Source organism: Dromiciops gliroides, chromosome 1, assembly GCF_019393635.1.
Source record: "Dromiciops gliroides isolate mDroGli1 chromosome 1, mDroGli1.pri, whole genome shotgun sequence".
Classification (NCBI taxonomy): Eukaryota; Metazoa; Chordata; class Mammalia; order Microbiotheria; family Microbiotheriidae; genus Dromiciops; species Dromiciops gliroides.
In genome coordinates, this window is record NC_057861.1 from 583275263 (window position 1) to 583288845 (window position 13583).

Here is a 13583-nt window from a genome sequence, read left to right on the forward strand (position 1 = left end):
ATTTTTGACTTGGTTTTTCTTCTGTGGACAGTAAGGCTATACTCTTATGAGTGATTGTAACTTTGATTTAGGAGATTCTGCAGTGTTCCAGGGCAAGGCAGCACAATGTCATCTAAAAGAAGGAGTGTCTCCAGTACCTCAGTGTCTATTGGAGGTTCTTCTTTAATTTGGATTCTGTGCCAGATGTCATTCATGACAGTTACAAACGCCTTTGGTAAACTTCTGTCTTCATATTTTATGTTAAAATTGTTATTAATAATTAGAGGGTTGTCAAAATTATTTTTGTAGTTAAGGCTTTCAAGGAATCTTGTATGATTTTTAATATATGCATGGGAACAATTTATTAGAAGAGATATTTTCAGGCAAAATTTTACTCTATAGAATGAAATATTTTTTTCATAGTCAGCAAGTACCAAGTGACTTTTATTTTTCAGTCAGCTGTGTATTTGTAAAGATGTGGTTGGCTATAGGATATTGTTTGTAAAAGCCTTCATTGGGGATGCTCTCAATACTTGTGTAGATTGTGCTCATAAAAGATGTTGCAGATCGGGGGAAGTAAGCTTTGTGGTTTGGTAATTATTGAGATTTTCTTGGAAGCTTTGGATCTAGGAGCTTTGACTTTGTTATCTTTTTCTGAGGGTGCATTTTGATCTTCCTTGTCACCAAAGAAACTTTCTATGGTCTGCGTTTTTTTCTGTCTGTTCATTTTTCTAGCCTATTTCTTGACTTTTAAGTCCTTAAAGTGTGGCATTGCCTCCAAGACACACTGTCCCAAGCTTCAGGGGGTCCAAGGTGGTACGATTTAAAGGGAGGCAGATTCTCAACTCCCTTGGCTTGTGCTTTGATCTGTAAATAGGTTTGCCTGCTCTTTAACCCAGAAACAGAATTCTGTTTCACTGTGGTTGCTAGCTTCAGGCATGCCTATACCCCTCCCCGACCTGGGCCCACCACTCCAGACTACTTCCTAGTTCCTAGCATGGGCAAAACAAGAATTCCGCCTCGATGCCAGATGAGACCCCTGCAATCTTCCCCCAGCCAACTGCTCCAGCCTCTCACCAGACCATGAGCTGAGCTCCAGAAGTAGCTGCCGCTGCAGCCAATTCAGAAGCTCCAGAGGTTTCTCTCTCTGGTGTGGCCTGGGGCTGGATCTGTGTTGGCAGGGCCCAGATCTGGGCTCTGCTCCTATCCAGGTATAACAGACCTTTCCTGCCGACCTTCTAAGCTGTCTTTGGCTGGTAAATGATCTCATCCTGTCCTTTTGGGTTCTTTTGGTGTGATTGTGTGGGGAGCTGTGAGAGGTTACTGCCTTTCCCCTGCCATCTTGGCTCTGCCTCTGAGATTTTCTAAATAATAATTTTTTATTATAAAGCTCCTGATTTTTTTTCATGCATAGCATCCTTTAGATATCCTGAGAACTATTTACTCAAAACCTGACTACTCTAGTTTATCCCACTTTTTTTTTTTTAAAGTACCATTTCTATTCTCCCATTCTGTACATTTCTCTATTCTCTACATTGGGGACAGTTACATTAGAGTCCAAGTTTGGTGGTTCTGTTGTTAGTGATAGAGGAAGGGAGTTTGTTGAAGTCATCCTGATACATCTTTTTTTGCGGGGGGGGGGGGGGGGTTTGAAGCAATTGGGGTTAAGTGATTTGCCCAGGGTCACACAGCTAGTAAGTGCCAAGGGTCTGAGGCTGGATTTGAACTCAAGTCCTCCTGAATCCAGGGCCGATGCTCTATCCACTGTGCCACCTAGTTGCCCCCTGATACATCTTTTACATTTTTTGGTCTGTTGATTGTCCTTCCAATTTAATCCTTAAATGCCTTTGGAATGATCTGGCTTTGTGGCAGGCATTCTGTGAACTTATTTTGATTCTCATTGGTTTTTTTTTTTCCTCACTGTTTTCTAAGGTGACTTTGCTCATATTATGCCCTCATCCTCCTTGGTAAGATTTTACAGATGAGTTTATATATTAAACTCTGGTTGCCTTTGCTTGCTATTTTTACATGCTCGATGAGGTCGACTATTTTGCTGAGGTGGTTTTTAGATTCTTTTGGAGCCTCTGGTGTGGTGATGGATATATAATTAATGTATATGTATGTGTGGGTGTGTATAGATACACACATATACATATATATTACACACATACATACATATATATACCTATATCTATATAAAATTTGAACTTCCTTAGGAAATGGTGATAGACAATAGCTGTTTTAAAAATTATTTTTGAACCATTTTCCATATTTGTCCGAGGATAGATTGGAGCAGCTTCATTTTTAGGTTTAATTTTTGTTTCTTCTAATTCAGTTTTGATTTTGATTTTTGTTTTTATAAGACAATGGCTTCTCTGTAAATTGGATATCCAGCTCAGAAGTCACTCCTACATTAGAAGAATCATTTCCTGCCTGTTGGTTTCCTTTTTTTGTGGTGAGATTTGAGGTTAACCATTTCTGGTACTTCCTGAACTTCTTGAATAGATGATAGATCTATAGGCATCTCTATATATAGCTTTTGGATTTAAAAAAAAAATCTGACCATACTCACCAAATAAGATGAACCTATTCACATATATATGTAACTACATATTAATATAATTTGCATATATGTATAGCAGATCAGAAAAAGAGGAATATACTTGAAACTGCAAATCTCTATTAGGCACAAGTTCCTTGCTTTCAAAATATATAGTAAATTCAGTATGTAACTGTCAGAAATGTCTTGCTTTTCTATGATTATTTCTGACTTTCTACTTTCTTCTGTACATTAAAAAATGCTTTCCCCTTTGCTACCATATCCTTATCCCTCTTTCTTTTTGTTACACCCCTCATAAAATCTTTAGGACCACAATCTGTATAGGTATTGAGGACATCTTTGAAGGTATGACAGAAAAGGCAGGCTTTCACCAAAAAAACAAAAACAAAACAACACCCTTGTGTTGTCAAGCAAAACACATTTCTGCATTGATGCCTTTGTATATATTGAAACAGCTGGGTGATGTAGTGACTAGAGCCTTGGGTCTGGAGTTAGGAAAACCTGATTCTGAGTTGGGGCTTAGACACTGATGAGCTGAGTGACCCTGAGCAAGTCACCAAGTGGGGTGTATAAATTTAAATTATCGTGGGATTAGACAGGATTTTCTAAAATATTGCTACTTGTATATTTATTGCTATTTATATAACAATGGATATTGCACCAGTTTAGGCAGTAAGTATTTATTATTAAGGTATATTAAATATTAGAGGAGTATTGACGGTGTGGCAAGTTAACACAAGCTGAAATACCCCTAGCGCCATATTTCTAAGAGGAGAGCACATGTCCTAACAGCCTACCCTGTCCTCAGAAGGGAGTGTTCACCAATTGACAGCAGGTCCAGACCAAGCATGTTCCAAGATGGTGCTTGCCAGGAGCCTCGGGTATTCTTTCCTTTTATCCTCTTTGGATAGAGGCTAATTGGCTAGTATCATTCAGTTCCATTGGTTGACATGACCTGAGGATGGTCCCTATTAAAATGACCATGATCTCATGGCCTAATGGGAGAGACCCCCTGAGGGGTGAAGTCCAAGTCCAGATAGATGCAGCTTCAGTTCACTGAACTAGTCACAAAGAGTCTATCTCCATTTCTATTGTATGCCCTGCACAGGATTAGAACTCTCTCCTAAAAATTGACCTCTCTAAAGTGTGTGTGTGGGGGAAGTGAAAAGGCTGAAACTGGGTCTCTGGGTCCCCCAAAGAAATACATTATTAATAATTGTTTTCTCACAAGGGATAATAATGGCAGTAGGTTATACACAAGAACACACCCATGCATACATGCACATGCACATATACATAATTCTAGAATCTTAGTGCCAATCCTTAAAGCTTAAAACTTTTGGAATATCCTGTTATACATGCATGTATACATGTTCGTATGTGTGTGTAGTGCATTATGAACTTTAAAATGCTAAATAAATATTAGTTATTATTATAGTTATGTTCTATAAGTCTTTGGGCTCTGTCATATCTTATTTCCAAATCATATTTTCTGACATTTTTTACTGTCCTATATCTGTCTTTGCATTTAAATCTCTTGGTATTAAAGCATATATTGGTTTTCTTTGGAGGATCTTTATAGAATTTTTCTACCTTCTTATCCTTTGCAACAGATATTAGCATATAAGCTATCATCTCCATAGTGTTATTTTCATAAATATTTATCATGAGCATTGGAATATGAGATGACCATAAAATGATGTTTCTTGTTGACTTTGGACAAGTGATTAAAGACAACTCCACTCTCTTCTTTATTAGTTTCTCCATGATAAGCCATGGAACTATTCTTTTAACTATAACTTTTGGTCTTCTAATTTCTTTTATAGTAAGAATGACAGGATTGACTTAATGAAATATCTACTTCATTAGATGAGTGCCCCCCGACTGTCTTAGATGTAGAGTACCAGTAAAGTTAATATTTATAGATACTTTAAAAACTGTGTAATTCTTAGCACTCTTTCCTCCCTTTCCTGCCACTTTGACACTTGCAGTGCAGGAATGGAAAGGACTACCTAGGATTGAGGGCCATTTGCATTTCATGTGTTGCTAAGGTCTAAGAAAGTACTATCAGGTGGCTAACCTGCTGGTGTTGAATATCTCAGCCAGGTTGGTCCTCAGAACCCAGACACAATTCTTTTCTAGGCTATACTTAGAGCCTTTCCAGAATATTAGAACCTCTCAGAGCTTTTGCTTTACTGGCAAAGCCTCCAAGAACCTAAAGTCACTTCCATACCAGGTTAAACTTTGGAGAGCATTTTAAACAGGAATCTTGTTTAAAATCGTGTCTGGGGGGCAGCTAGGTGGTGCAGTGGATAAAGCACCAGCCCCACTGGATTCAGGAGGACCTGAGTTCAAATTTGGTCTTAGACATTTGACACTAATTGTGTGACTGAGCAAGTCACTTAACCCTCATTGTCCTGCAAAAAAAAAGAAAAGAAATTGTGTCTGGATAGCACAATAAATTCTTGCTTTGATGAAGGCTCTTTTGTTTTTTTTTTTTAGTGAGTCTGTTGGGGTTAAGTGACTTGCCCAGGGTCACACAGCTAGTAATGTTAAGTGTTTGAGGCAGGATTTGAACTCAGGTACTCCTGACTCCAGGGCTGGTGCTCTATCCATTGCGCCACCTAGCTGCCCCTCTTGATGAAAGCTCTTAAAGATACTGCATTTTAATTTTTTTAAACCTCCTTCAGTGCTTCAGAGCATATTATTGGGCCTTCTGTTATATTCTAAGCTTGCTTCCTGATTACATTCATGTTAAAAAACCCAACTGGTTGGGTTCAATTCAACAAACATTAAGCTCATACTTTGGGTTTAGATAGAATAGTGCTTATCACAGGAGTTTAAATTGTTCCTTGTCTCCGGCACAGAACTACTGTTTCCTTTGGTATAATTGAGCAAGTGTGGATTATTTCATGGGGCTGGATTTATATGAATAAGATGGCAGCAATAAACATTTATGGGGCTAAGGACCATGAAGCTTCTCCTGACCCTCTTTGCTGACACAGATCCTCCTTGTGGGTGGCTTTGTTTAAAAGTGCTGGAAACTCTTTTTTGTGTGCTTCTTCACTCTGAAACGAGAGAGAGCAGAGGACAGAGTTCAGTTTGGTTTACAGTTTGGCTTTCACTATTAACTTTGTTATTGAGTAAAGGATAAGTAAGAATTAAGCAATTGGAAAATTCTTTTTCTGTCCATATGTCAGATACAGAAGAGTTATTTTTAAAGTATTCTTAGGAGTAAGGTGAGAGTGTTAGCCTTGTGGCACATTCCTCTTTAGTAGCCCAGAAAGAGTAATCTTAGCCGTTAACAGCCAGGGAAGCTTATTTCAATGTAATGGAGTATGGGTGATTGAGGCTTAAGAGTTAACATCAGAACAAAGGTTGATTTATTTGAATTAATCAATAATTGTTCAATACCTGCTATGTACCAGTAACTGTGCTAAATTCTAGGGTTACAAAATGAGGCAAAAGACAGTTTCTGCTTTCAAGGAGCTTACAATCTGATAGAGGAGATAACATACAAACAGCTAGCTATGTATAAAAAACAGGATATATACAGCATAAATAAGATGGAATTAGGGGATGTTGGGAAGGCTTCCTGTAGAAGGTGAGGTTTTAGTTGAGTTTAAAGGAATGCAGAGAGGTCAATAGTTGGAGCAAAGGAGGGTAGTATTCCAGGCATGGGGGATAGCCAGAGAAAGTGTACAGAGCTGAGAGATGGGTTGTCTTGTTTGTGGAATAGCCAGGAGGCCAATGTCACTAGATCTAAGAGTATGTGGAGGGGAGTAATTTGTGAAATGACTGGTAAGGTCAGAGGCGGCTAGGTCATGAAGGACATTTTGTATTTACTCCTGAAGGTGATAGGAAGACACTGGAGGTTATTGTATAGGGGTTGGGGACCACGGGGTATGTGTAATACATGATTGGACCTACACTTTAGTGACTGAACTGAGGATAGATTGAAATGGGAAGAGACTTGAGGCAGTTAGACCCACCAGTAGGCTCTTGCAGTAGTCTGGAAGTGAGATGATGAGGACCTTCATTATTGTGGTAGCAGTGTCAGAACAAAGAAGGGAGCATATTCAAGAGAGCTTGCAAAGGTGAAATTGACAGGCCTTGGTAAGAGATTGGATATGGGGGCTAAAATGTAGTGAGGAATCCAGGATGACTCCTGGGTTTTAAGCTTGAGGGACTGGGAGCATGGTGTTGCCTTCTACAGTAGTAGAGATGGTGTATGTGTGGTGGTGGAGAGCAGGGAAGAAAGGTTTTGAGGAAATATAATGAGATCTACTTTGGACATACCGAGTTTAAAGTATTTGGACATCCAGTTTGAGATATCTGAAAGGCAGTAGCAGATGTAAGATTGGAGGTCAGCAGAGAGATTGGTGCAGGATACATAGATTTGAGAATCATCAGCATAGAGATGGTAATTAAATCCATGGGAGCTGATGAGGTCATCAAGTGAAGTGGTATAGAGAGTGAAAAGAAGAGGGCCCAGGACAGAACCCTCAGGGACACCTACTGTTAGAGGGCATAATCTAGAAGAAGATCCTGCAAAGGAGACACAGAAGGAGAGATCAGATAGGAGAAACCCCCGCAGAGTGGTGTCCTGAAAACCTAAAAAGAAGAGAGTATCAAGAAGGAAGGTAATCAGTGGTGTCAAAGGCTGCAGAGAGGTCAAGGAGAATGAAAACCGAGAAAAGGCCCTTGGATTTGGCAACTGAGAGATCAGTTAATACCTTTGGAGAGAAGAATTTCAATGGAATAATGAGGTCAAAAGTCAGATTGTAAGAGGTTAAGAAGAGAGTAAGAAGAGGGAAAGTGGAGGCACCTACTGTAGGCAGCTTTTTCTTTTCTTTTAAAAAAAATAATAAATATTTTTATTTATAGTTTTGAGTTCCAAATTTTGTTCTTCCTTCCCTCTTTTCTGTCCCCCCTCCCTGAGGTGGTAAGCAATCAGATATGGGTTAAACATGTGCAATTATATAAAACATTACCATATTAAGTTATTTTGTACAAGAAAAATTGAATAGAAGAAAAAAATGAAAGAAATTGAAAAATAGCATGCTTCGGTCTGTGTTCCATCAATATCAGTTCTTTCTTTGGAGGTGGACAGTATGTTTTGTCATCAGTCCTTTGGGATTGTCTTGGATCATGGTAATGCTGAGAATAGTTGTCATTCAAAGTTCTTCATCAAACAATATTGCTGTCTCTGTGTTCAAAGTTCTCTTGTTTCTATTCACTATATATCAGTTCATACAAGTCTTTCCAGGCCTTTCTGAAATCATCCTGCTTGTCATTTCTTATAGCACAATAATATTCCGTCACCATTATATACCACAGCTTGTTTAGCCATTTCTCAATTGATGGGCATCCCTTTGATTTCCAATTCTTAGCCACCACAAAAAGAGCTGTGATGAATATTTTTGTAAAAATAGGTGTTTTTCTCTTTTTGGTGATGTCTTTGGCATATAAACCTAGCAGTGGTATTGCTGGATCAAAGGGTATGCACAGTTCTATAGCTCTTTGGGCATAGTTCCAAATTGCTCTTCAGAATGGTTGGATCTTTTCACAATTCCACTCTGGTTAGCAATTTATGAGAGAAGGAATATCACAATGAGTGGCTGGACCTATTCTAATAAACTTTGATTATGTCATTTATATCTAAGTTGCCCCTCCCCTTCCTTGGGCATTGTTTCCAAGGATTTATCCCCACCCAATCCCCACTCAAGAACACAATGACTGTGTTCCCCCCTCCCCAACAAGATTAGTAAGAAAGTTAATCCAATCTCATTATCAATAATGTTCTTCATGAGACTGAACTTTGAAATGAGGACTATAGAAAAAGGGGAACTCATTAACTATTGGCTAAAAGTCTTTTTTTGTTTTTTTTGGTGGGGCAGTGAGGGTTAAGTGACTTGCCCAGGGTCACACAACTAGTAAATGCCAAGTGTCTGAGGTCGGTTTTGAACTCAGGTCCTCCTGAATCCAGGGCTGGTGTTTTATCCACTGTACCACCTAGCTGCCCGGAACTCATTAACTATTTTTTATTTTATTTATTTATTCATTTATTTTTAGGCAATGGGGGTTAAGTGACTTGCCCATGGTCACACAGCTAGTAAGTGTCAAGTGTCTGAGGCCGGATTTGAACTCAGGTACTCCTGAATCCTGGGCCGGTGCTTTAACCACTGCACCATCTAGCTGCCCCGGAACTCATTAACTATTAATAATAATTTCCTTCAGTATGGGGTTAGGAGAATGGAAATCCTGTTGTCTTAATGAGGAAAGTGGGACTATAGAGGATGGAGTGGCTTTTAGAAAATGGGTATCAGATCAAAAAAGGATATAAGGAAAGGGTACATAAAGAACTAATGAAGGGAATATGCTTAAGAAGGATATAAGAAAATAGGATAATGTCAGAAAATGGGAGTTTTAGGGTCAGAGTCCAATTGGTGAGTTGCCTAAGAATATATCAGCATTAATCAAGTCATAAGAGGAAGACTTGTACCAAGTGGAAAGGACTTTGTTCAGAGACTGTAGTTACTTTTTTTTTTTTTAAAGTGAGACACTTAGGGTTAAGTGACTTGCCCAGGGTCACACAGCTAATAAGTGTCAAGTGTCTGAGGCTGGATTTGAACTCAGGTCCTCCTGAATCCAGGGCTGGTGTTTTATCCACTGTGCCACCTAGCTGCCCCCAGACTGTAGTTACTTTCTAAAGGCAGTAGTTGACTTTGGACTGGAGAGAGGAAATAAGAGTCAAGTCAGAACTTCAGGGTTTAACAGTTTGGAAAGACTAAAAGGGCAGTAATTTTGGAGAGACCCTAAAAGAGATGCTATAATGTATTTTACATGTTCTAAGCTAAATATACATGATTGATTTAAACTGCACATAGTTTGTACCCCCAAATTCCATCATATTCAGGTATATTTAATTGTGCACTTGAATTAGTGCCTATTTGTCTTAAGTTATAAGAACATTCAGAATACCATGCTGAGTTTCAAACTGGCTTTGTTCAAAGGGAAAACTGACCTGCTGAATATAGTAACAGGGAAAAGAAAGAAAAACTTTTTTATTTCTGTTAGGTAAAGAATAGCACAAACCAAACTTTCAGCTAATTAAAGAGCAGACTTTATTTATAGACACAGATGTTCAAAAGGTGTTTCAGGGACTTGAGTGAGAAAACCAATAGGGAATATGTCATCAGTTTGGAGTGAAAGTTTGAATGTATATCTCCATTTGGTAAGTTGCAGACAGCAATGTATAAAAGGCTGATGGTTTTTAGGTCACTTTTTCTATCAAACATTGAGTTTTAAGCATTGTATATCAATTCTGCCTGGAACATAGTTGGTGCTTAATAAATGCATGTTGACTTGACTTGCACCATTAAGGGGTTAATCTTAGTGATATTTAAGAAGTTTGGTGAATATTTGTCCTTAGCAAGAGTAACTTGGGTTATGGTTTCACATTTGTTTCAGAGATGATCACTTCAGTAGGTAAACCATCTGCTATGATATCTTCAATCATAATATATGTCTGAAATAAAATTAGTATCATTATGTTGAATTTCAGGATCACAGAGCAATGATAACAAAAGACAGTTTCTACTTGAGCGCCTGCTGGATGCTGTTAAACAGGTAAGGAAAAACTGCGTTACTGAGAGTGTGCAGTTATATTGTCTTCAATTTCAAGGCGTCCTCCTTTCTTTCATTTGTGTGGGCAGGTATTTCTCCACAGATTCAGCCCTAAAGAGTAGACACTGTTTATGAGTTGTGGGGGCCCAGAAGGTTTCACACCCAGTTTTTTCAGTAACTTTCAAGTAAGCCTTTAACAATAAGTTAGTGATAAGTATTTCCTTATTCCTTTTTTAAACCATGAACTTTTCCTTGCTTTGTTTAAAGGATAAGGAGAGGGCCAGTTTACTTGTTGACTTTTTTAGTCTTGTGATAATAGCTAAAGTACAGCAAGATTCTGATTCAGCATCTTGAGTTTGTCCTTCCCGTGCCCTCTTCTCATTTCTCCCTCAAAATTGTACATAGTTGTTTACCTGTTTTCTCCTCCATAAGATCTGAGTTCTTTGAGAACAGGGACTATCTTTTGTCTTTGTATTACCAATTCTTAGCAAGGTGTCTAGCAAATAGTAGGTGCTTATTAAATGTTTGTTGATGGGCTGATTTAAAGTGTTCTACCTCAACCATTAATGTAAATGACTGTTTTTTGTTTTTGTTTTCTTTTGTGCAGTGCCAAATCCGCTTTGGAGGGAGAAAGGAAATAGCATCAGATTCTGATAGCAGGTAAAAGATTCCTTTTTAAAAACTATTTTAAGCCAAGTGTGAGACAGTATGAATAAGTTGACCTGATTCTAGATGAAAACTAACAGGTGTCATAATCAAATTTAGTAGACTTATTATCTCTTGCATAATTTATTATTTATTTGAAATACTAGAGTTAGCTTAAAGCCATGGAGAACTGGGTTTAAGTCCTGCTTCTGACACATGCTGTGTGACCTTGGGTAAGTGTTTTAGTGTTCTAGGCAACTCTCTAAGACCATGAGTTGCAGACCAGGAGTTTCCCTATTTTGAAATACTACTGCTTCTCTGTGCTTCTGGTTGCTGTGAGTATATTTGTGAAAAGTTGTCTTACTTTGTTGATCAATAGATCTTGGAGGTAGATATTACATATCTGTCCTCTTTTCTTGACTGTGACTTGGTATTAATTTCTAAATTGGATTTTTCTTATTTCAATTTTTTTTTTCTCTTCATAGAAAAGAGAACTTTGGACCAATCAGCTTAGGAGCATAGATGACGTTATTAAGACTAAATGATTCAGGTGGCAGCTAGGTGGCGCAGTGGATAAAGCACTGGCTCTGGATTCAGGAGGACCTGAGTTCAAATCCCGTCTCAGACACTTGATACTTACTGGCTGTGTGATCCTGGGCAAGTCACTTAACCCCCATTGCCCCGCCCCCCCCAAAAGACTAAATGATTCAGAGATAAAAGATCATAAAACAGACATTTGCACAGGGTTTTTTGATTAAGCTGCTTTTCATATTTGTGATTTAAGAAAAGCTGATTTGGTGGGATAAGGTTGCATTGTTGATTCTACCTGTAATGATTTTTGCATTTACTTTGTATATATAATAGCTAGCATTTTGTATGGGGCTCTAAGGTTTGCAAAGCATTTTGCATATTTTATTTCATTTAATCTTCAGAACAATCTTATGAGGTGCTATTGTTGTCCCCATATTATGCATTACACAGCTGGTCAGTGTTTGAGACAGGATTCCATTTAAGGGCTTCCTAACTCCAGGTGTAACACTCCATCCTTTGTGCCACCTCGTTGCCCAACGTGCCTTCTATGTGTGCATGTTGTTTGCCCCCAGTAGAATGTAAGCTCCTCCAGGGCAGGCGTGGTCTCATTTGTCTTTGTATCCCAGCATTTAGCTTCTGGGTCCTCATAAATGCAGCATTGAACTTGGATTCAGGAAGACCTGAATTGATATCTTTTCTCAGTTCTTACCAGCTGTGTGACTGGATTAAGTCACTTAACCCATTTCCTCATCTGCACAAGAGAGGGATAATAATAGCACCTAACTTCTACAAGGTGGTTGTGAGACTCACAAGAGATTACACATGGAAAGTGCTTTTGAAATCTGTAAAGTTGTATATCAATGTTATCTCTTATCACTGTCATTATTAGGTACTCATTTGATGCTTGTTGAGGTGAATTGAGTTGAATATATAGTTTGTATAAGAAGTCTAAACAGACTACATTCTTTTTGGGAACTTTTATTCAGAGTAGATAATTTAGATCCCTGAAGTTATTCCACTAAGTTTGTTGAAAAGGGTAAGATGAGGAAGCTACTTTATTTAATAGTCCAGCATGTCCATATGTGTCTTTGTAATTGTACATACATTGGCATCTTCCTGTTCTTGTTTTGTGGATGCTCCTTTGCTTCTTCTTTTTTTTAAAGATACCTACCTTATTTATTTTTCAATGAAGAAATGTGACTTACTTAGTTATTTTCAGCAATACAATGCTCCAAGATAATCCAAAAGGACTAATTTTATGAACCATACTATCTGCCTTTAGAGAAAGAACTGCTGTTGATTGAATACATGCTGAAGCATACTATTTTTCACTTTCTTTATTTCATTTTTTATTTGAGTCTTCTTGTACAAAATTACTAATATGAAAATGTTTTACATAATTGCATATATATATATATATATAACACCTATATTTTATTGCTTACCATCTCAGGAAGGGATAGAATTTGGAACTCTAAACTTTAAGTAAAATGTTAAAAAATAAAAAAGAATTCTAAACCATTAACACCCACATGAAAGACTGTTAACAATCACTAATAAAGACACCTTATTTTTATACATTTTTATTGACAGCTTTTGTTTTAACATCCCCATCATTTTCTATCCCATGCCTTTACCCTCTCCCTCTCCAAAAGTCATCCCTTATCACAAAGAAGACATAAGAAGAAAAAAAAAATAATTCAGCAAAACTAACCAAAATGTCAAAAAAGCCTGATGTCATGTGAAGTGTGCCATGCCCGTTGTACCCCGCCTCTGCAGAGGCAGGGAAGAGTAGTGCTTTCTCATATCTCTTTTTTAGGGCCAAGTTTGATTATTATAATTTCACAAAATTCACTTTTAGTTGTTTTATTGTTATTTCCATTTCCATCGTGCGTATTCTTTTCTTGCTTTTGTTTACTTGACATCTGTTCATAGGATCATAGATTTAGAGCTGAAAGGGGCCTTAAAGGTCATCCAATCCAATCCCCTTATTTTACCCATGAAGAAACTGAGGTCCAGAGACTTTTAGTAACTTGCTCAGGATCACACAGATAGAAAGTACATGAGGCAAAATTTGAACTCAAGTCTTCCTGATCCCACAGTGTAAACTCTGTTATCTGTGCCTTATTCAGTGGCCTGAAGGCACATGGGCTGGGAATAGCTTCCCACATGTCAGAGGACAATTCTACCACTGAAGCACCCAGGCATGGGGCCTTCCTATATTACCCTGTATTCATAA

At 38.1% G+C, this 13583-nt stretch overlaps 1 protein-coding gene across 1 annotated transcript in view; it reads left to right on the forward strand.

The window, feature by feature from the left end:
• Positions 1 to 13583, forward strand: part of SNX29 (sorting nexin 29) — a 673154-nt gene that overhangs the window by 17981 nt on the left and 641590 nt on the right. The window contains exons 2-3 of the mRNA XM_043964582.1: positions 10107 to 10171; positions 10776 to 10828. Coding sequence (XP_043820517.1) covers positions 10107 to 10171; positions 10776 to 10828 — 118 coding nt within the window. The remainder of the gene's footprint in view (positions 1 to 10106; positions 10172 to 10775; positions 10829 to 13583) is intronic.